Source organism: Argiope bruennichi, chromosome 3 (assembly GCF_947563725.1).
Source record: "Argiope bruennichi chromosome 3, qqArgBrue1.1, whole genome shotgun sequence".
Taxonomy (NCBI): Eukaryota; Metazoa; Arthropoda; class Arachnida; order Araneae; family Araneidae; genus Argiope; species Argiope bruennichi.
Window position 1 is genome coordinate 91,543,432 of NC_079153.1, and position 22,110 is coordinate 91,565,541.

The 22,110-nt window shown below is 30.6% G+C and overlaps 1 protein-coding gene across 1 annotated transcript in view; it reads right to left on the minus strand.

The window, feature by feature from the left end:
- The window catches only part of LOC129964012 (peroxidase-like), a 46,117-nt gene that overhangs the window by 11,378 nt on the left and 12,629 nt on the right, over positions 1–22,110 (minus strand). The window contains exons 5-12 of the mRNA XM_056078669.1: positions 19,521–19,650; positions 17,517–17,725; positions 16,471–16,641; positions 14,317–14,496; positions 12,393–12,494; positions 11,168–11,263; positions 9,357–9,554; positions 654–790 (exon numbers count right to left, since the gene is read on the minus strand). Coding sequence (XP_055934644.1) covers positions 654–790; positions 9,357–9,554; positions 11,168–11,263; positions 12,393–12,494; positions 14,317–14,496; positions 16,471–16,641; positions 17,517–17,725; positions 19,521–19,650 — 1,223 coding nt within the window. The remainder of the gene's footprint in view (positions 1–653; positions 791–9,356; positions 9,555–11,167; positions 11,264–12,392; positions 12,495–14,316; positions 14,497–16,470; positions 16,642–17,516; positions 17,726–19,520; positions 19,651–22,110) is intronic.

The following is a 22,110-nucleotide window of genomic DNA, read 5'->3' on the forward strand; positions in this document are numbered from 1 at the left end:
TATTTATTGCAAATCTTATATTTGTAATGTTATGTTAATTTTCAATTTACAGACATCTGGAAAATTATTAAGTAATAAAGTTTAGTTTAGCATCTGTTATTTTACAGTAAATAAACGTAAGAATTTTTCACCCCAGCTAGACAAAGAGTGGTTGGACCAATTTACAGGAACTGAAGTGAATGGTAGGGGTCGGCATTTTAATTACAATTTGCCAGCGCTTATAAATAAGTCGACAAATTGATGTCTCATGATTATGAGAGGGAACAGGGCATCTTCTGCTAAACATTTTGACCCTGAATCTGACTGAATAAGCATCTGACTTAGTCTAGCTTAGATCCAATAAAATAAGTCATATTTTTGGGAGAAACTTGTTGGGGAACTATTTCACATTTTTGCTTCGCTTGTATGCGTATTGGTATTCCAAATTTTATTAATAGTTATAATTTATCTTTCCAGACATAATTCTAAATTGTGTTTTCTATTTGTGAATTTATTTTTTAAAGAATTAAGCAGTTAAGTTAAATATTCAATATGGTAAGTGCCATCTTTTTCCAACATAAATACAAATAAATGAATTTTTTTTTAATTTTTTAAAATATATATATTATTTTTATTCTATTAAAAAATATGCTAAATAGACATTTTAAACTTACTTGAACTAGAGTATGTCCAAATCTGTTTGCAGCAGTCGCGAATGAATTTATGATAGCGGCATTCAAATCGGCATTATAATCAAAGCTAAATCCGGACAACTTCGGCGACAATCCGTATGAAGACATGACTTTGTTGCCTAAAAATTTTTTAAAAAATGTGAAAAAAAACCGAAAAAAATACGTAATTATGTATTGAAATAGTGAATGTAAGGTGTATTGGATATCTTGAAAAGAGAATACTTTATCTGGAGCACAATGTATGCGTTTGAGTATTGCCTCTTAAGAACTAAGCCTTAAGATATGTTACGAATCTGTGAGGCGGCTTCCCAGCATAGCTGGTTCCATATGAGGTCGCAGAGCTTGGCGACAAACTTGGCGATCATTTGGCGACTTGGCGATGAATTTGGCGACTTTGGCGCCAAAATAGATTATACCCGAAACATTGAGAATTTTCCCGATCCATCGAGTAGGAACGGAGATACGCCTCGAACGTTCCTGATTGGTTGAGAGGCATCTAGCCCCGCCTCCTGAGACCTATAAAAGGAAGCAGCCGCAGCTGCCGGGCAGTCGTGAACCGAGCAGCGGGGAATTGAGGAGAAGTCGGAAGCGTCCGAGCAGAGCAGAGTAGAGTGGAATTGGAGTCGTGGACCAATGGAGTCGAAGAGTAGTAGGAAGCGACGGTGAAGAACTCGTCTTCCAGGGACTAGCGGAGCAGCGACGGAGTAGAGCTGCTGTGTATACTGTTGTATGCTGCACGTCTCGGCTGAAGATAATCGTCTTCTGTGCTGTATATAGTGCCGTCTTTGTGCTCTCCTGTGTGTCTTCGTGTAAATAAACGTTGTTGTTTTTATTTTCTACTGCCGCCTGCTGATTGAGTGTTCTCCACACCATATAACTCCCACTATCCAAACGAACCCCGTAAATTTAGTAACAGATGTCACAGCCTAATGGCAAAAGTCATACTTAAAGCTATATAACTGAATGCACTTTTCTTCTATGCCATGGTGTACAGAGCTGCCATATTCATATTTTTCTATTCGCTGCTTATCTTCCCTATAATGGTTTAACATTCTTTATATTTCTGGCGTTTTAAATTTAATACCCTTCTTGTCTAAAATATTTTCAAAAGAAATTTTTAAATTTATTTTAGTGGTCCTTTTTTATAAATTATATTAGCAATTTGCATTTTTTCACCTTATTCCATCAACATTTCCAGTATAACATAACAGAAAAAAGTTCGGAATTTAATATTAATCGCATTTTTAAACGACTTTTGAATAATATTCAAATTAATTCATTTTAAATTAACTCTATTGAGTACTCACCAAGGTAGCACAGCATGTACCTTGTACAAGGTAGCACAGCACAATATTGTATAATATTGTGCATTATTATATTATTCAATATTCAACAATATTATACAATAATACGAATATTGTTTAATGACATACATTACTGAACAATATTTATATGTGCCACTAGGAGATATAAAACATTTTTGAAAAGATAGTTAACATTCTAAAACAAAAGATTCAAAATATTCTTCTTGAGAACTCCGGCAAAAAATGTTATCTCAACCATTGATTATTAAATTTAATAATAATCTCATTCTGAAACGAATGTCCAATACTATTCGAATCAATTCTTTTCACTATCATATTTAAATTGATTATATCACGTAGTAATAGAAAATATTTTTTTTAAAAAAAATAGTTAAGAATCTAAAACAAAAGATTCAAAATAGTTCTTCAGAATTCCTGGAAAAAAACGTTTATCTCAATCACTGATGACAATGTTCTATGAATATGTAAAAAAGCACCATTTCCCAAAAAAGATATTTCATCAGTAAAAAATAAAAAAAAAAATCTGAAATATGCATTGATAAGTGGTTCTCTTAGCTTCCAAAAACTCTAAAAGATCGTTACCATGCGTAATTAGATCATCAAGTTAATGTCTAAAAGTAAATAAAAAGAGAACGCCCATAAATCATCAATAAGAACGATTTTTTTTCGCTCAGCGAACGAATAATGCAACGTCATCTATCGGTTGTTATCGAAAGTTTTTCGGACGCCTTGCATCCACATTAAGTTTTGAATGGTTTAGTTGTCTTTAAGGAGATTCTCTAGTATCTCAAAGAAATAAATATTCTTTGGGAGAAACGTATGAAAGTGATAAGGCGCGGTGATGATTCAATTTCATCACGCGCCATTTATTTTTTAAGAACCAGCATTTACAAGCCGTAGTGCTCCTAAAATCATTTTCAGAATGATAAGACGTGCAATTATAGGTTTTCAATTATTTTCGAATCGGGAATCGGAAAATATATCTTAAGTAGGATATTTAAAATAGTTTGCAGTTAGTAACACTTGGGAAAAATAGAATGAAATTGGAATTTTAAAAATTAAAAATTTGATTTCAAGGTTCATTTTTAGATTTTTGAGCACATATGAATAATACATTGGATTAGATACAATGAAACTGATAAAACCTTTCAGACTCATAAAAAATAATGGAATTGATATGAATTTTTCTGAAGAGCTTTCCATCAGTTCGAATGAAATGAAAAATAAATAACTGGCACTCAAAATCTCATCTTTTTCACTGATAAAAATTTTTGCAAGATTTTAAAGTTATCAATCTCGTTTTGAGTGAGTAAAATTAAGAGAGACATGAATTCGAATTATACATGTTGAGATGTGGTTTTTGTCAAAAAATTCTACAAAAAAAAATCTGATGTAGTTTTTTTTTTTTTTTCAAAAATTACATCTTACATCATTTTATTAGTCTTAATTCTTTACACTAGGTTATAACAATTGTGCTGCAAACATTTCCTTGCTCATAAATTCCAAAATAAAAGCCTGAGTTCAATTTAAATCAATAATACAGTACAGTAATATTGATTTACTGTACTGTAATATTCTTTCTCACTCTACTAAAACAACATTTTTCGGTGAATTACACTTGAATGTCGAAAACTTTAAGAGAATTTTTATTAACCCTTTCTAGGGCCGTCGGAAGTATGCTTCCCACCAAATGTATCAATCTTTGTATGAAATTATGTAGGTTGGCATCAGTTCCGACAAATTTTTTCAGTAAGTCAGAAACTTAGATGCTTCGGTTCTTTATATCAGACAAGATGGTGCGTCTTGATTTGTTACTTAATTATTAATTAACCAAATTAATTAATTAATCAAATTAAATTTATCTAATAAGCTAAATGAATCCTTTTTCTTATTCTAATATCAAGCCTAAAAATATTTTAACATAATATGACTAGAAAAAAATGGCCCTTTAAAGGGTTAAATTATTGATATTATATTGGCAGTAAAATTAAATAAATTGCTCATTATATTTATGCATTGGAAAAAAAAGTTAAGTGTGCATTTATTCCACAATATCTGTACACGAATCAGATCTTTTAAGGTAATATTTCGTTAAAAGTCGATTTTTTTTGCATAGTATTATTGTGAATTTTTGTGTGTTTTTTATTGTGAAAAAAAATCATGAATTTTTTTAAATTTAATTTCGTAATTTTGAATAGGTTTCTATATAAAACCTTGAGAATTTTTTTATAAGTCTATTTTTTTGAAGTACATTGATTTTTATATTGGTAGTTACATACGTTTTAATGTTACTTTACATCTTTAAATGCTATTTTTTCAAATATAGAATGTGATAGAATTTTCTTACAAAAAACCTCGTGAATTAAAATTTAATGTATATTTTTTGTTCAGATTTGGCATAATAATTTCACAATATGTTCTTAAGTTTCTGCGTTAGAAAATAAGTGATTTATTTATTTAGAAAATTTCTATTTAGTGCTTCACAACATTTTATTGCTGTTTTGTTTTGGTGCTTCACAATGTGAAAGAAATTGAAAATTTAATGTTATTTATCACTCGAAACCCCAAGATTTAAAGAATAGATAGAAATACGGCTTATTTTTTCGTTCAGGAACTAGATAAGGTATTTCTTAAGCTATCTGCAAAATTTTAACATCTCTTAATTTGATACATCTCTAAGCTAGAAGATTTGTGCTTTATGCCTCTTTTTAGCAAAATAAAATTTTTTTTTTTTAAAGTTAAAAAAAATGCCATTTAACTAGTACATTTTGATTTCATAATGTTTCTTTTTTCAATCTCTTTTATGCAAATATTCAAAAATATAACTATTTTCGAACATTTTTCAAAAAATGGCGAACATAGTCACATATTTTATGAAAGATGAAAAAACTTTTCTTATCTTTTAATTGACGTTATATTAAACTATCTTAACTTTAAAAAATTCTGCAATTTATCTAATATTCATTCAGTGATAACATTAGTTCCTTTTTCAAATTGGAACTAAGCCCAAAATCACAGGAACTAATATATAATAATAACTAATATAAATTTTAGAAAATAACTCAAACTTTTATGCATTATAAAAACAATTAGACTCTGGTCAAAATAATGTTAATTTTTTGGGTTTCAAGTGTCAAAAAATGGATATTCTTACATTTTCAGTTAAAAATCTTATGGATAATAGTATAGATCTTGATTTCAATAGATATTCATCAATTTAAATTTTATGTAAAGTAAAAAAATGGGTGATATATTAATAAAAATTAATTTCACGAAGGATCTAGTCATTCCATTATTTAATTTATTTATAAAATATTTCAAGAAAAAAAATAACCTAAACGTTTGTTGAAAAAAAGACAGAAGTCTTGAAACAACATAATTTACCTCTTAATTCCTCTATAACATAAATTAAATCATGAAAATGCTCCAAACTTTCTAAAACAATTAATAATGATTTTCACGTGTTTATTTAAATATTTCAGTGATAATTTTATTTTAATTTATCCTAATATTTTCCCAAAATTATTTTAAAATAATGAACATTAAATAAATTAGACACGAATGTATTAATTAGGAAAAGAGCTGGAATTTTAAAAAAAAAGAAAAATCCCCGATTTTCTGTCATACTGTTTTTCGCGACCACATAGCGCCATCTGTTGTTTAAGAGAGTAAATATTTTTAAATTTTAACATCATAATATAAAGCAATCATAGTTAGCCATCTTGAGTTCAGAGGATAACAACAGGCATTTTTAAGCAAGAATAATAGGAATTATTTGCAGTTTTATTAATATATTTGTGGACATGTATTGAAAATAAACGTTTTTCAATCCATTAACATATTGTAAAAAGCTTTCAGCGAAGTTAACGCGCATTGTTTACCTTGCAATTCCAATTTCCTCATTTTTTTAAGCATAATTAGAGTTGGATTACATTTAGTCGTTAGTTGATCATTCAATTCAAATTAGATTAAAAATTCATAAAAAATATCAACCAGTTCTTAGTAGCAGTCTTTCAGATTAGGTCAGAAGAATATAAAGATATATAAGTTGCTGTGCGGCATCAAATTGAAAACTTAATACTCTAAAAATTCTTCGCAAATCCTTCTATATTTAAAAAAAAGAATTTAATTAAATTTGTTTTCGAAATGATAATTGAACTTTTTAGTTAATCCCTTTAAGCATTTTTATTTCAAAAACAAATTAAGTTATAAGAACTCAAGTTATAGAACTTATTATACTATAAATAAACATTTCAGTTAGTAATGGAATGTCAAAGAATTCTTATAACTTAATTTTTTTTTCAAATAATTTTCAATACATGTCCACAAATATATTAATAAAACTGCAAATAATTCGTATTATTCTTGCTTAAAGATAATGTACCGAATTTAAATAAATTCGGTACATTGCTTTAAATAAAGAAAGTTCTTTCATAGACTAATCTGATACTTCAATTCATAAAAAGCTTTTAGCACTTTTTGGTACGCTCTTGAAGCTTGTGCACAATTTAAAAATGACAGAATACTTGTATATATGTGATAGGAAGAATTTGCAAAAAAAAAAATAAGACAGGGTTTTGTTTTGTTTTTCCCTTAAGTTACAATCATTGATACTGTTAAGTTTAATTATCAGCGAATTTACTAGAATAGAATATAAATTCTATGTTTCTTAGCTTAACTTAAATACACCATTGATGTCAACAGAAGATTATGATTTCAAAAGAGCCAAATTATTAGATCTAAAAGCTCCATAGTTTAGAGATATTTTGTAATATTTTTAAATTAATTTAATTTATAACTTTATTTTATTTATGAAGATCACGCATTCAAACTTATTCTAATTAAAATCAAGTCTTGATTAAATTTCGGAATATTCTGATAACATTCCTTGCCAATTATCTTTTGTAATTTTTTTTTTCTTCCCTTTATAATTCAAAAAAATTAATATATATTTTATATTTTTTTGCTAAATATTTTAATAAAATGCCCTATCTTAAAAATCAAATGGAATTTAGATTATGATAAAAAAGTTCTTTTTTAAATATACATTTAGAATTACATTTAAACTTCAAATTTGTATTTATATGTGATATATACTGAATCTACTGAAAGTGACTTAGTATATTATTTATTTGTCAAAAAAAAACCTGATTGCATAGAGATTAAATTGAAGTTAATAAAAACATGAATGTCTTTGGGAATTCAAGATGGGGGAAGTCCTATCACTGACTCGCCGACCCTCCCAAAGGCACATGGATAAAGAAAACTGAATGACCGGACCGCTGCAACAGCAACACTGGCGAGAACTGTGGTTCAGTCCGAAGGTCCATCACCGGCCACGGTACAACCCTTCCCGAAGGGAGTACGTCCCGTCATCGATGGGAGGACCAAATCCCCCATCTTTTTGTGTACCCTCCAGGGTGGCGAGATCCAACCACCATACCGGAAGCCTCTCATCCTCTTTTCGAGGTGCCCCCATGGTGATTCAAGATGGGGGAAAGGGATCCCTGAGACTTCCATTGCCTAAGGGCCTTTAGAAAACTTAATCCGATCCCCGATTTCATTACAGATTTGAAGCATCGTACAAAAAAATTGTGTCCAAGTAAAGCAAATAAAGTCAAGAAAATGCAAACTTTAGTTTTGTTCTAATGAGTCCATATGATAATTATTATTCTAGAAAATAAGTAATTCCGAAACTTAAAAAAGAATTCTAAAGATAAAATAAGTTAGATACATCGATCTTTTTAAAATCTTTTTTTAATGTTTTTATTAATTATAATTTCTTTCAAAATTTCACTTTTCATATTGCAAAATCTTAAATTTGCAAATCTAATTTTTACTCGGTCTTTGATATATTATGAGTTCTGAAAATTTGTTTAGCTTTGTATTTTTAATAAAAAATATCTAATAATTTAACCTTTTTAAAATTTAATTATTAATTCATGGATTTTGTTTGGATTTTGAAACACATGAATTATAAGACGTGACTAATATTGAATTGGTACTGATTGATACTGAACGAGTTTTGATTGATACTGAACGAGTTTTGATTGATCCTGAACTAGTGTATATTGATTAATGATCTAATAATAATTATAACAATACATTATAAAATATACAAAAAACTGCAAATAATTACTGAATTTATTATTAATTATTGAAGAAATAATTTTAAACGGGCACTTTTTATAGTGTACTTAAACGAATAGTATAATTTTTTTTATCAAAGAAATGGAGGGAAAACAAAAATCTTATAGGATGAGAGGCTAAAAATATTGAAACAGACATTAAGAAACAATATCCTAAAAAATTAAATCCATAAACATTCATTAAAAATTAAAATATATAAGGAAAGTAATTAAAATTCATTTAGAGCATCTCTATTACCCCGATTTATAATTTTTATTTTCATATCCATATTTTCTACATATAAATGATTTTATATATTAAATTACATTATTAAGAATATATTTTAACAAAATTTTGCATTTTCTTAATAAAAATCAATAATTTTTTTACAAACATTCTGGAAATTATAACTATTTTTAATTGCACACATAATTTAGAGATACCTTGCTTTCTATATTATATCATTTGATATTTAAAATTATTTTCAGAGAGGGATTTTATTTTAAATGGTCTTTGTCAGACCCGTGACCCACAACAATAGTTTCTGAGGGCCAGAAAACATGACAATACGTAATAAGGTTCTCAAAAAAATATCGTAGTTTAACTATTCAAATTCCTAATTATATTTTCAAATAAATCAAATTTAGGGAATGCTGCAAAATAACAAAAAAGTAAATAACTTATAAGCCTTAGAACTAAATTTGAAATAAGGTATGTAGATTTTAAATCCAAGGAAGAAAAGTTTTCATCGATTTTCTCAACAAATGTAGAATTAATATTTCATCACTTGCAAATGGAGCTAATTGAAGTCCAATGTTGTTCAGATTTGGAAAAAAAATCAATAAATTTAGAGATTTCTGAATTTTAAACGTGTTCCCCAATCAAATTTGAAAACGACTGAAAATTAATGTATAAAATTATCTCCTTTTCTAAAAGTAATCTGGGGAAACGATTATTTATCACTCATGAAAAGAAATGAGCCTCCTGTAAAACTAGAATTATTGATATTCATCATGAAAAGGTTTTGAAATAAATCATATGGAGTAATATACCATTCGAAATAGGAAAGATCATGACATAGAAGAGATACCATGCGTCGGGAGATAAAACATAAAGTTTGTTTCCGTTCTTTTTAATATGTATTTTTGAAATAAATCTACATTACTATACACATTGGCCTGAGCAAGTATTTGAATTTTTACCCCCTTGATACAAAATATGAACATCCTACCTAGAAGTAGAGGCAAGAACTCTGTATAAGTGATGTGCTGTAACTGTGCGCAAAGCAGTCTCCTAGCTTCTCGGAAAAGAATTTCATCATTCCAACCGGCATTCAGTCGTGATAAACGATCCGCCAACCTGTTGTGTTCCCTTAACATCACACCATGGATAAGAGTAAGTAATGCATTTTGATTTGAACGCTTATCACCTGAAAAAGAATTTTCAATCTATAACACACCATGGATAAGAGTAAGTAATGCATTTTGATTTGAACGCTTATCACCTGAAAAAGAATTTTCAATCTATAACACACCATGGATAAGAGTAAGTAATGCATTTTGATTTGAACGCTTATCACCTGAAAAAGAATTTTCAATCTATAACACACCATGGATAAGAGTAAGTAATGCATTTTGATTTGAACGCTTATCACCTGAAAAAGAATTTTCAATCTATAAATAGATGCAGATTTTGAGATAAAGATGTCTAGTCTAATCTATACTACTATTATAAATGTGAAAGTTTGGATGGATGGATGCATGTTTGTTAGTCAATCACGCCAGAACGGCTGAACAGAATTGGATGAAATTTAGCTGAAAAATAGATTAGAGTCTGGAATAGGACATAGGCTACTATTTATTCCGTTTAATTGTTAATTGTTTATTAATTAAAAACTAACTTTCCCGCCAAAAATCGCCAAATGAGTAAAGTTTCAAGAGTTTTTTTCTCCACGCCAATGAGTTTAGGCTTAACATGATATTGACTATTCTTTCAAATGATTCTGTTTATTTTCTTAATGTTCGATACATTTAAAATTAAACATTGTTAATGAATCGATCTTTCGGATTCTTTCTGAAGTACTTTTGAATTAAAATAAAACAGAATAAAGGAAATTAAAAATTTATAATCTATATTGCGTTACCCCAACTGGCGTAGAAAATTCATACATTTGTGTTGCCCCAATTGGCGTTGAAAATTCACGCATGCGCAGGAGTAACAAAAGATAAAGCCATTGATGCTATAAATTCCAATCTATTTCCACGCGTACGAAGTCGCGAGTAAAAGCTACTATTGTTATAAATCTAATCCTGTAATGGGAATCACATAATTGAAAACATATTTTCAGATGCTTTTATGATGCTGAATGGATGCCATATCAATGATTCCGTGCTTTGGTGACAATTTCAGTGACCATTTTTCGAATTGGTGACGAATATGAAAATTCTTGAGAATACTAGAATCATGGCATTTTTTCTATTCGAAATCTAAACAAAAAATCAAGGGATTAATTATGCTTAAGACAAGTTAAAGGATATTTTGTAAAAGAGGAAATGTCTTTTTCTTTTCTTTTTCTAATTATCCCATATTTTCAAGCATGCCTTTTGGTCAGATAATAGAGATTCTTCTAAATATGTATGACTGAACAAGATTTTGCAATATTGCTCATAATCTCGTTACTCTTACACATATATATTCTGTTTTATGATTTTTCCACTGACCTGTGACCTGATTATACTAAATATATAGAAATGTACGAGATTTCGTAGAATTTCATATTGATTGTCTTGTGATTTTTCCTATAACTTAGACCTGATTGTACTATGTAAAAAATGTGCGAAATCTTGTAATATTGCATATTGACTTATGATTTTCCATCTGACTTCTAATAAAGTGGGAAAATTCTTTTATTTCTTAAGTATCGATCTTCTTTGATACTGTTGGTGTTTCTTTTAAGTTTTCCAGCATATGGGTTTAATTTCATATGCATTTATTTTTTAATGGCCAATCGAATTCTGTACTTTCGTGTATAAAAGAACTTACCAGACGCAAAACAAGGAGAATCCTTGCTCGCACAGGGAAGTGATTTGTTTGCTGGCAGCATATCTTCACCTCCAGCTATAGACCATTTCAGTTTACCTGAAATTAAAACAGGAATGGATGAAACAATCTTAGAAAAAGCGTTGTGTGTAGTATACGCTTGTAAATAACTTAAATCTCATTAAAATTTTTAAAGAAGTTTTATAAGTTATTCTCCCATTACTTGATGAACAAAAATTCTCAAACTACGAGCAATTGTTTGCTTCCGATTACAATATAATGTTTTAATATTTTCAAAACTTAATTATACATTAATTATGACTAAGGTATATGACTGCGTTCTGAATGAATTTTTTGAAACGCATTAGCAAATAGTTAAATTTTTAAATATTTGAATAAAAAAGGATGAAAATATCTATGAAACCCAGATATGCCAGTTAAGTGACAAAATTTTTTTTAAATGGAAAAAAAGGGTTTTTTTAGGCTAAAAAGTGGTATACCAAATGATTTCTTTAAAATTTTGCAGATAGCTTAAGAAATATATTATCTAGTTCTTGAATTAAAAATAAGCTGTATTTCTATCTATTCTTTAACTATTGGGGTTCGTCTGATAAAGAACACGAAATTTCCAATTTTTTTCACATTGTGAAGCCTTATAATAACCATAAAATATTTCTAAATGTTTAGATTACTTATTCTCTAGTTCATGTACTACAAAACGTATTGAGAAATTATTATACCAAATTTGAACAAAATATATGAATTAGATTTTAATTCATGAACTTTTTCGTAAGAAAATTCTATCAATCTAAATTTGAGAAAATAGCATCTAAAGTTGTAAAATAGCATTAAAACGTATGTAAATGCAAATATAAAAATTAGTGTAACTTCCCAAAAAATTAGACTTAGAAACAAAATTCTAACGGATTAATTTTAAATAAAGAAACTTGTTCAAGTATTAAGAATTTTAAATAAAGAAATTTCATAATTTCGGAAAAAAAATCTACTTTTCAACGAAGTCACCTATCTTAAATTTTGAATCAATATGAGAAGAGTCATCTGATAATAAATTTGAAACAGCATTCCATAATATATATAATCATGAAATAAGACTAAAGCGTAAGAAATAATAAAAAAATTTTTAAAGCTTAAGTGCGTTTTTATTAATATTACAAAAAAGGCTTTAAAAAAAATAGGGCAAAAATAAAGTGGCAATGAAAATTGTTACCTCCTTCGTAGCTCCGCAAAACCTTTGTCCTTTCTTCGGACGACCCATAAATGGAAGAACCATCTATGTAGGCAGTTACTTGATTCAGTTGCTCTCGCGGACCTAAATGCAAGCAGAGCAGCAAATCAACATTAAATATTTAGAGAGAATCTTTCCAGTTCTCTCTAGTTTTATCGCACTGGAAATGAAATATTTAGGAAGAACAAGAAATTTCTGAAAAACGAGACGTAAGATATAATTAACTGTTTGACTTCTCATTGGTTTTAAAAAATACTTGGAAAGAAATTAATAATTCATTTAAAAATCAGTCTGCTAGTTGATTAAGGAAAGAAATGGTATAGCTGAAAAAATTAAATCCGAAGAACTTTGAATCTATCCTTTGCTGTGCTGAAATGGGGTATTCAGAAATCCCTTCACGCCATTTCAATGGAGTGAGGCACTCCAAAATCGAATCTAACGAAAAGCTATTGATATGACATAGAACGGCAGGCTGGATATCCAATTTTCCCTGATTTCCGATATGCCAGTTTAAATAGACATTCAATGTATACAGGTAGAGAGGGCGAAACTTCAAGTACGTAGAGGGAAAAGGAGTTATGTGTTATATTTTAAAAAGACGTTCACAGTGGAGGTTGCAGTTAATCTGGCAGTGAATATTGGTGAATAATTGCTCTAAATGAATGGTCTATAAAAGTGGAATTGATTTGAGTGTGAATACTGTCGACGGGGCATAGCACTTGGTGGATGACCAGTTTTAACTGACATTATTAAAAGCTGATGGTAAGATGTTTGCCATAGCAATGAATTGCTCAGTGTGGCTGAGCAAACTGCTGTAAGTTTTTCTGATATTTCTCCATAAGAAATAACTGTAGACCAGACAAAAACGTGTATTAGTCTCGATAAAAGCAACCTATGCCCTCATATGCCGAATCTATGTCAGCTTCGTTCTGCTACTTTAGGGGCTATTTAGGTACTACAAGATCAATTTGACTAGTATAAGGCGCCAGATATTCTATTTGTTATAAGCTAAGGACATCTAGGATTTAAATTATGATCTTCTAGAATCTAGCCTAGTCGATGAATTCTTGAAGCATAGACTTAGCAAATCTCCTTATCATGGTCCTTGATTCCAGAATTTTGCTTATCTCTTCATCATATGTCCTTCTTTTATAGATTTGTCTAGATATGCTACACCAAATAGGATGAGCGGCATCGTCAACGTATGAAAGAACCATACACAAAGAAAACCGTACTGATATCATAAATAATTAGATATATTGTTACAAAATTTTTTTCTACAAATACCGCCAATCAATCGTAATAACGCAGCGCATTTAATCGCTAGTTCAGCAGCTTGCTTGCTGTCTAATCCCCCAAAGTTTTACTTGCCGGTGACTCCGACTACTCTCATACACGACTTCTGCAGCTTCAGAGTGCCTGTCTTTTATAGTTCCGGGAGGCGGGACTAGAATCTTCCAGACCAATCAGGGCGTACCTCAGTGTATCTCGATTCTTAGTGGATGAATCGTGAAAGTTCTCGAACTTTCCAGTATTATCCATTTAGTCGCCAAACTCGCCAAATGGTCGCGAAGCTCAGCACGCACAGGACAGATCTTACAACGGTTTTTCCCACGATGATACTATTCGTGCCGGGTAGCAAAATTACAGATTTGTAAAAATATTATTATAATTATAATAATTAATAGGCGATATAATAAAAAGATACAAATGATAACTACTAGTCATGGTCTTTCAATTTTACAAAAAATTAATTTGTCCTTTTAGATAATGTTGTTATATTGAAAATAATCTGAACTGCATTTCTTTATAAAAGGATTGCCTGTCTAGGAAAAGAGTCTGGCTATTAAGCACATGTTTTTCTTTTCGTATGCAAAAGAAATGTTTAAGAAACAAAAAAATTTACCGAAAGTGCAATCTGATCTCGGAGCAGCAATGGACCTCAAGAAGTGCATGCAGCTTCTTCCAAATTTGCGGAAGTAGGGGTCGTCGTCCAAGATGTGGATAGGCATGCACGCAGGGTGCAAAAGTCGAGGATTCTTCTGAATTTCTGGGTGGCAACATAATATCCCATCTCCATTTCCCGCTGAAAAATATACGAAATTGTTCATTTTATTGAGAAAGGCAATATAAAGTGCAATGTGACTTTCAATTTATCTATCACTTGAAAATGAAATAACCCTTAAGGTGGTGAAAAAGATATGAATTTCACACATTTGTTGCTATGACTGACGTCTATGATTCGTCGCTTCCATCTGATTTAATGAGTTCTTCTCCAATATCTTTTAACTAAAGAAGTGGAAGAGTCATCTAATTACAGACTAAGGGTTAATGTCGAGTGTGAATCAAATGGCATAAAGGCAGCTAGTCAGTAAGCAGAAAATGATTTCAAAATAATCTTTAGAAGGAACACAAAAGTACACTTCGTCAAAAAATTGCTAGATACATATCTGATTTTTTTTTCTTTTACACTTAAAAGAGAATCAGTTATGGCATTTTGAGGCTTATAAGTTCTCTGGATTTTCCTTGTAAGAAAAATCTTTCAAATAATAACTAAAAAAGAAATAAGGATAATAATAAGATAAACAGTCTAAGTATTTAAAAGTGATAACTCTCGTCTTTTAAATGTGTTGTTAATGATTTAGATCGACTTTTAAATGATAAAAATCAATTCGGTAGAAATTTTATTAAATTTCTACCATATAAATACCAATTTTTATCAATAAAGGGGGGGTCTCAGTCTTCATAAAGTAAATAACTGATTGACGAATAAAGAGTTATGACCTTGAATTCACAAATCTAGTGTACATTAAGCTCTTAGCACAAAGTTGGAATTTTTTCGAGACAACAAGAGAAGGCGCGAGTTTTTCATTCCAGAAACGAATTTTATATCGCCGAAGTAAAGAACGACATATTTCAATCCATTTGAACTTCTCTCTTAATGCCTTGAGAAAATTCCGTCAGAGTGAAAAGGTCTTCGATGTATTTTTCGGACCATCTGTAAAAGGGAAAAGTAATTGCAACTTATTCTTTGTCAACGTGAAACATCTTTTAATATTTGTAGCTAGTTATGTAAGATTAATTATTACAATTAAGAATACCTTGTCAAGTATATTTTGGTAGTCACTTCTCGAAAAAAAAAATTACCTTCCCTCAGTAAATTACTATGGTTGAAATGTCTTTCAACTGCTGGAGAGGTCAAAATAAAATATAATACTTAGTTACGATTTATGCTCTTTTCTAATTCTTAAGCAATAGGTCCTCATAAAACTATCATTAAGTTTTGTTCAATTATTTGAAATCTAAAATTATTTAATTGAAATGTTTTAAAATGCGATAATATTTTCTGACGTTACAAGCTTAATTAAATACTTAAGGTTATGAAATCTTGCTGAAAAGTAGGACTTTGCAATTTCAGAAGAATTCCAATTTCTAGGAAAATAGTACTTTGCCATTGTAATAGAACTCTAATTATAGAAAACAGTACTTTGTCACTGCATTAGAACTTCAATTATTGGAACTATACCCGACACAGATAAATAAATAATTGATAGATTAAATTTTTAATGCGATTTTTCAAAAAAAAATTAAATTTGCATTTAACGTATGAATTTAACAATTACAAAATCTTTTTCTTTATTTTATAATACTTTTATGTCATATTCAAGCCTCCTTAAATCGGAAAATAAAACACACTGTTAGAATTATGTCTGTCTGCCAGTCTGTCCGTCTGTGAACATGATAACTCAACGCTTTGAGCAAGACGGGTGAAATTTGATATATTTATAAATTTCTGCCCATTTCGAATGAAAACCATTCCCATGAAGTTTGTGATATTGATTTGAATAATTTGGTCAGATTGATTGTGTTACGACAAATTGATTTGAAGATTTGATAATATGACAAATCTTTCCTTAAATATTAGAATAGTCCCTTGAATAACGTACGAAAGAGGTTTGTATGCATTCCCTTACAGTAATCAAACCACATTTACTTAAAATCAAATATTACAAAAAGCATATTTAAAAATGAGATCACAATAAAAATTCTGTTGAATTACCAATTGTGACACCAGTAAGAGACAAGTCATACGCCAAGAACTGTGCCCACAAAGCGAAAGCCACGGTTACCTTTCGACTGGGCCTATTTTCGGATGCGAAGGCTCGCTGAGACACCTCCCTTGCACTGGGCAGAGGACCGCCGTCATAAGATAAACGAGCCTCATTTATACCTAAAACGTTTAGTAAATTCTTAAATATATGAGGCAAAAAAAACAAGATTCACATAATAAACAACCAAAATTTAATTGACATTTTAAAGTATACAAAGCGTAAGTACTGAAAACATTCGATCTGAAGATTTAATAAGAATTTACATTTTGAATTCGAAAAAAGTCATTTTTGGCATTATCTATGTATTTGATTCTATCTTTACTAGATAATTAAAAAAACCGTGCTGAATGCACAAATGAAATTGAGTATGCGATCTGTGCACCAAATTTTAAATAAATTCCTTATAGGAAGACTACCTATTTTACTGGTCTCATGATACAGTTATCAGAAAATTTGTATAAATCTTCACCGATCATCGTCACTAGAACCTATATTTTTGTACACGCATATAACGCTTTGCCCGCGTTATCATGTTAATATAACAAGGGAAATGAAATCCAATGAAACTAATAAGTTTTGATTTTAACTTTCTTGATATATGTTGTATGAAAAGTTCAAATCTTGGATGAGTTCTTAGGTGGTGTATCTATCTTAAGAGGGATGGAAAGTTTCATTTTCTTGCATTATTAAACTGATTGCAAATAGAAAAATAAATCAAATTATGTTAATTAGCGTCTCACTAAGACAAAAAAATTTTGCTCTAGAAGTTTTCCGATGCTGGCAATTTCTTAGAAGTTAGGGTCTAAAATATGATTTTCATACCTTAGCTCCGACTATTTTTAACATGATCTGTGTAGTAAAGTCGACAGTGTTATTTTCAATATAGTTCTTTTATTTAGATTTTTATACCTATTTTACTGCCCAGATTCAACTGAATAAATAATGTAAAATGCACATGATTTTACTAAGATCTTGATGACAGAGCAACACTGACCATCAGCATACCGAGGTGGCACTACTCTGGCATACGTGTGAAACGCCTTTCCCCACTCAGGATGTCGCAAGTTGTTACATGATCCATCCGAGGTTCTGTACTTTGTTGTTGGGCACGGTGAGTTCTTCGGACAGGTATCGGCTATCACAGTATTGGCAAGACTGAGATGCCTCAAGCCCTCTCGGCTTTGGGTTGAAGTTAACTGGAATCTGGAAAAGGTAAAAACTCTGCAATCTTAGTATGAGCATTTATGAAATTACAACTAAAACAATAATTATGAAACCATACTATAAAGTAATTTTTTTTAGAGTCGAAAATTCTTAAAAGGCAGAAACATTGTGTTTAGAGCTCGTCAGTGTTGCTACATCTAAATTAGGACATCTAAAATGAAATTAACCAAAATTAGAGAAATATAAGTTTAAATTGTAAAAAGGAAAGGAAAAAAATGAATCAAACTTGAAGACTTTATCAAAGGTCACAATCAAGCAAAGATTCAAACCAGGGAGTTTTTCTGTGAGGGGTTTGATTTTCATCCAAGTATTGACCTCTCGTAACCAAAAATCCCAAGCAATTCAGATTTTTTTTTTATATCAAAGTACATAAAACAAAAACAATAAAACCATGAACAAAATACACAGCACCAAAATTTATTTCAAAAATCCAATCAAGTAAAACCACAGCAAAATTAAATAAATCTACAAAAAAGTAATTGTCAAACAATAAAGCCAAAATCCTCATTAAGAATAAAATCAAATACAAAGCAAAGGAAAACATATCAGTTGAATATAAATATTCTCTAAAAGAAAAATTAAACTCATTCCAATCTGCCGATATTTTTTTCGTGTCCAAAACTGAAAAAGTAGTCCTTAAATATTAAGTTCATTAAAGAACACATTTTAATGATGTATGTTACAAGTAGAAATATATAATTTTGGAAAATGCATGGATATTTTATCTATCTTTTAATCAGAAAGATGACTCTAGAGTGAAAATTGGTTGAGAAGTGTGCGTATATAATCTTATAATACTGTGGCCATATGAACAATGTTTAGTTGCGATAGTATGATTTCTCTTCGCTCTTGTTGAGCGCAAATATGGTAATATCACAAGCAATTACATCAAGAAGAAGCAACATCAATCATTTTCTTTTACCACAAACTATTGTAATAGCTGGGATTAATAATAAAGGAATAGTGAAACTCACAATCCACAAGATCTCCAATTCTTATTGTATTTATGTTATACTAACTTCCTATTGTACTTAATTCCTATTGTTAACAATGTAGGTCCACACACCGTCAGATACAGCCTTCTATTAGCCGTTTAGGTTACGAAATTCTGCACCACCCATTCTGAAGTTAGGATCTCACTGCGTCTATCCCTTTGAACTCCAGAAAAATGATTTACTTGGGTGTCGCTTTTCTAAAAAACAAGACGTGCAAAATATGGCGCACCTGACCGAAAGTTTTCTTCTCTTAGAAATAACAGACACTTGTGGATTGTTGGATTAGACAAATTAGACAAGGTGCTTTTCTAGAAAAAAATGTCTTTATTCAATCACTACTTTTACTTATTGTTCGCAAGTAAAACCTCAAAAATTATGGACTGATAATTTACCATTATTTTTTATATGGATTCTAATTTTGATACTTATTCATAAGTAGTATATGTATATTATTATTTACTTAATTATGATATGGAACTTACTACTTCTATGGATGTGCGAAGCATGCTGAAAGGTAATTGTCGGGGCAGCGATGTTGTAAAATGTACAGAATATAGCCTCATTTATTAGAATTAAGCTGAGTTCATTTGCTGATGGTAAACAGCAACAAAAAATTCTATAGCACATTCGCTAAACCTGAGTTTTTATTTTAGGCATATACCATGGAAAAAAAACTATATTATTAATTGTTCGGTGTCCACTAAACAAGTCTTTAATAAATATGAAAATATTAACAAAAAGAAGCAACAATAAATAATAAAAGCAAACGAATAACTTACGTCCTGACTAATCTAAGAGTAGCTTCAACTCCAGTAAGACCGTCTCTCCCTAGTTCCCACACTTTCTTTCTATCTCCATCAAATTGGGCCAGCAAATAGTACTCTGCACTGCCCTTTTTAATGACTAGACCTACGTGAAAATTGTCCTGGTTTTTTAAATATGTAGATAACAAAGAATATATTTCTATGAAAATTTCAAAACCAATTATTATTATTCTTTAAATAAATGACATGAATGAACATGGGGGAAAAAAGACACAGCAACTGAGTCCTTCACATTTCAGCTACTGGTTTTGCTCGGTTATTACCCAGACTACGAAATGGTCATTTTTATACATGTATCTATTGTTTAGTAAAAAGGCACTAATGTGTTCAAATTGCAAAGATAATTTTATAGTTTTATATATTTTAATAGAATGTCTCAAATTTTGTTTTCATCATATGTGAGGATATATTTTTTAATTCATCGCCATTACAGATGCATGAATAGGTGAGACTCCGACTCGCTACGAAGGCACACGGATTTAAACCATAAAAACTGAATGATCGAACCGCCGTAACAGCAACATTGGTGGGAATTGTGGTTGAGTCCTAAGGGCCTGTCACCGACCACGGTACAACCCTCCCCGAAGGAAGTACGTCCCGTCATCGATGGGAGGAGTCAGATCCCCTACCTATTAGTGTACCCTCCAGGGTTGCGAGATCCAACCACCATGCCGGAAGCATCTCATCCTCATTTTGAGGTGCCCCCCGGGGGGGTGAATTGGTGGGATAACCCTGGAGGAACCCTGGAATATTTTTGAGTTTTTACGAGCAATAAACTTCAGCCAATTTTATATAAATATCATTGTTTTTCAGTTACTGGAAACATTTATCTGCTTTACTCGCAAATTTATCTTTGTTAAAATTTTAAGAACCTCACGTTTTACCGTAGAGGCCTCTTTTAAATGTTGTAAATTCATTTTCACCTTTTAATTTGAAGGGAATTTAATTTTGTTTGTTATTAAATTTTATGTAAATATATATTAATATCGTGTGTCCTGGCGTGGTATGACCAATTTTCATAAAATAACGTGGTATGGCCAATTTAAAAGGGGCCGCGGTGGCCTGATGGTAAGGTCTCGGCTTCAGAACCGGAGGGTTTCTGGTTTCGTGACCCGATTCCACCGAAGAACCGTCGTGTAAGGGGGTCTGTGCACGTTACATCCGTCATGACCAAACGTCCTCCCGTTGGTGTGTTGTGTATGTGGAGGGGGGGGGTGCCAGCTCAGGTGTCGTCCTCGTCATCTGACCACGGTTCAAAATTACGAGGTCCGTTCCAAAATAGCCCTAGCGTTGCTTCAAAATGGGACGTTAATATAACCAAACCAAACCAAAACAAATGGCCAATTTAAAGGCATAAAAAAATCTAAATCCGATTCGATCCGAACCTATTATTGCTCGCATTAAATTCTCAAAATCAAATAAATCAAACAAATCAGAGATTACTCCATTTGATAAATAGTCAACATATTTTATTCTTGATGGGAAACATATTTTAAGAACATTTCTAAAAAAAATTATCATGAATTATCACGAAAAATTATCAATCAATTATGAATATAATAAAGTAATTAAACAAGAATAAATTCCAAAATAAGACATTTATATGTCATCTTCTTGACAAGAAATGTTGATATTTTTAGAGCCTGCTCACCATTCTTTCAAATAATTCATCTTCCTAAAATTAAAGTTGAATAGCGCCATTCAGGTGTTCAAGGGATTCTTTATCACCCTGTTAAAGCAAGAAGTTTTTTTGATATATCCGAGACATCGTTTGATATTCTGAGTGCCAGAGAATAAAGCGAAGATTCGTCAGAATGTTGTTGGGTGTTTTTTTACGAATAAGGTGGAGCTGTAAAGACCTTTGCACACTAGCAAATTATGAGACAAAATTCGAAATGCAAGCAAATTACCCATCATCCGTTACTGTGAGAAACATTGCAGTGAAAGTGATGCCATGATCTTATCGGTGAGTCGTTTCCGGCGGACAAACAGAAAAAAAAAATTCACAAAAGTTTTTCATCGCCACAAAGTTTCAAAAACTAAAGCAATTTTTCGTAATGGGAATGGTAGAAATTATTTGTTGGATCCATTGAAATGATAAGCCTTTAGTTAACCATAAATAGCAAAGCAAATATTTGACCTCTGATATAGCACTTACAAATATTAAAATACAAATACAACGTAGGAAACGAAACATTTTACAAGGTTCTCAAAAAGAAAGGAAATACAGTTCTTTGTTCTCATACCTAAACAAAATAATCGGTTATTATTTGAAACTTTTATAGTTCACAAAATCTTCCAACTCTGTCGGTTTAGGATAAATGAAATATTTTAGTCTTAAAGCTCGTACAAATGATGAAAAGGAATAATACACTACTTTGGTGTTTTTTCAACCTTAGATAGCCGTGACAAAGATGAACAAGAAAACCATGCAAAGGAAATTCCATGTATATTCCTAAAATTATATTCTCAGTGTTTTATTAAGTCCAAGGCAACTTCCTGGAGAAATTACGGTTTCATTATCAAAGTGTCATAGGTTCGAATC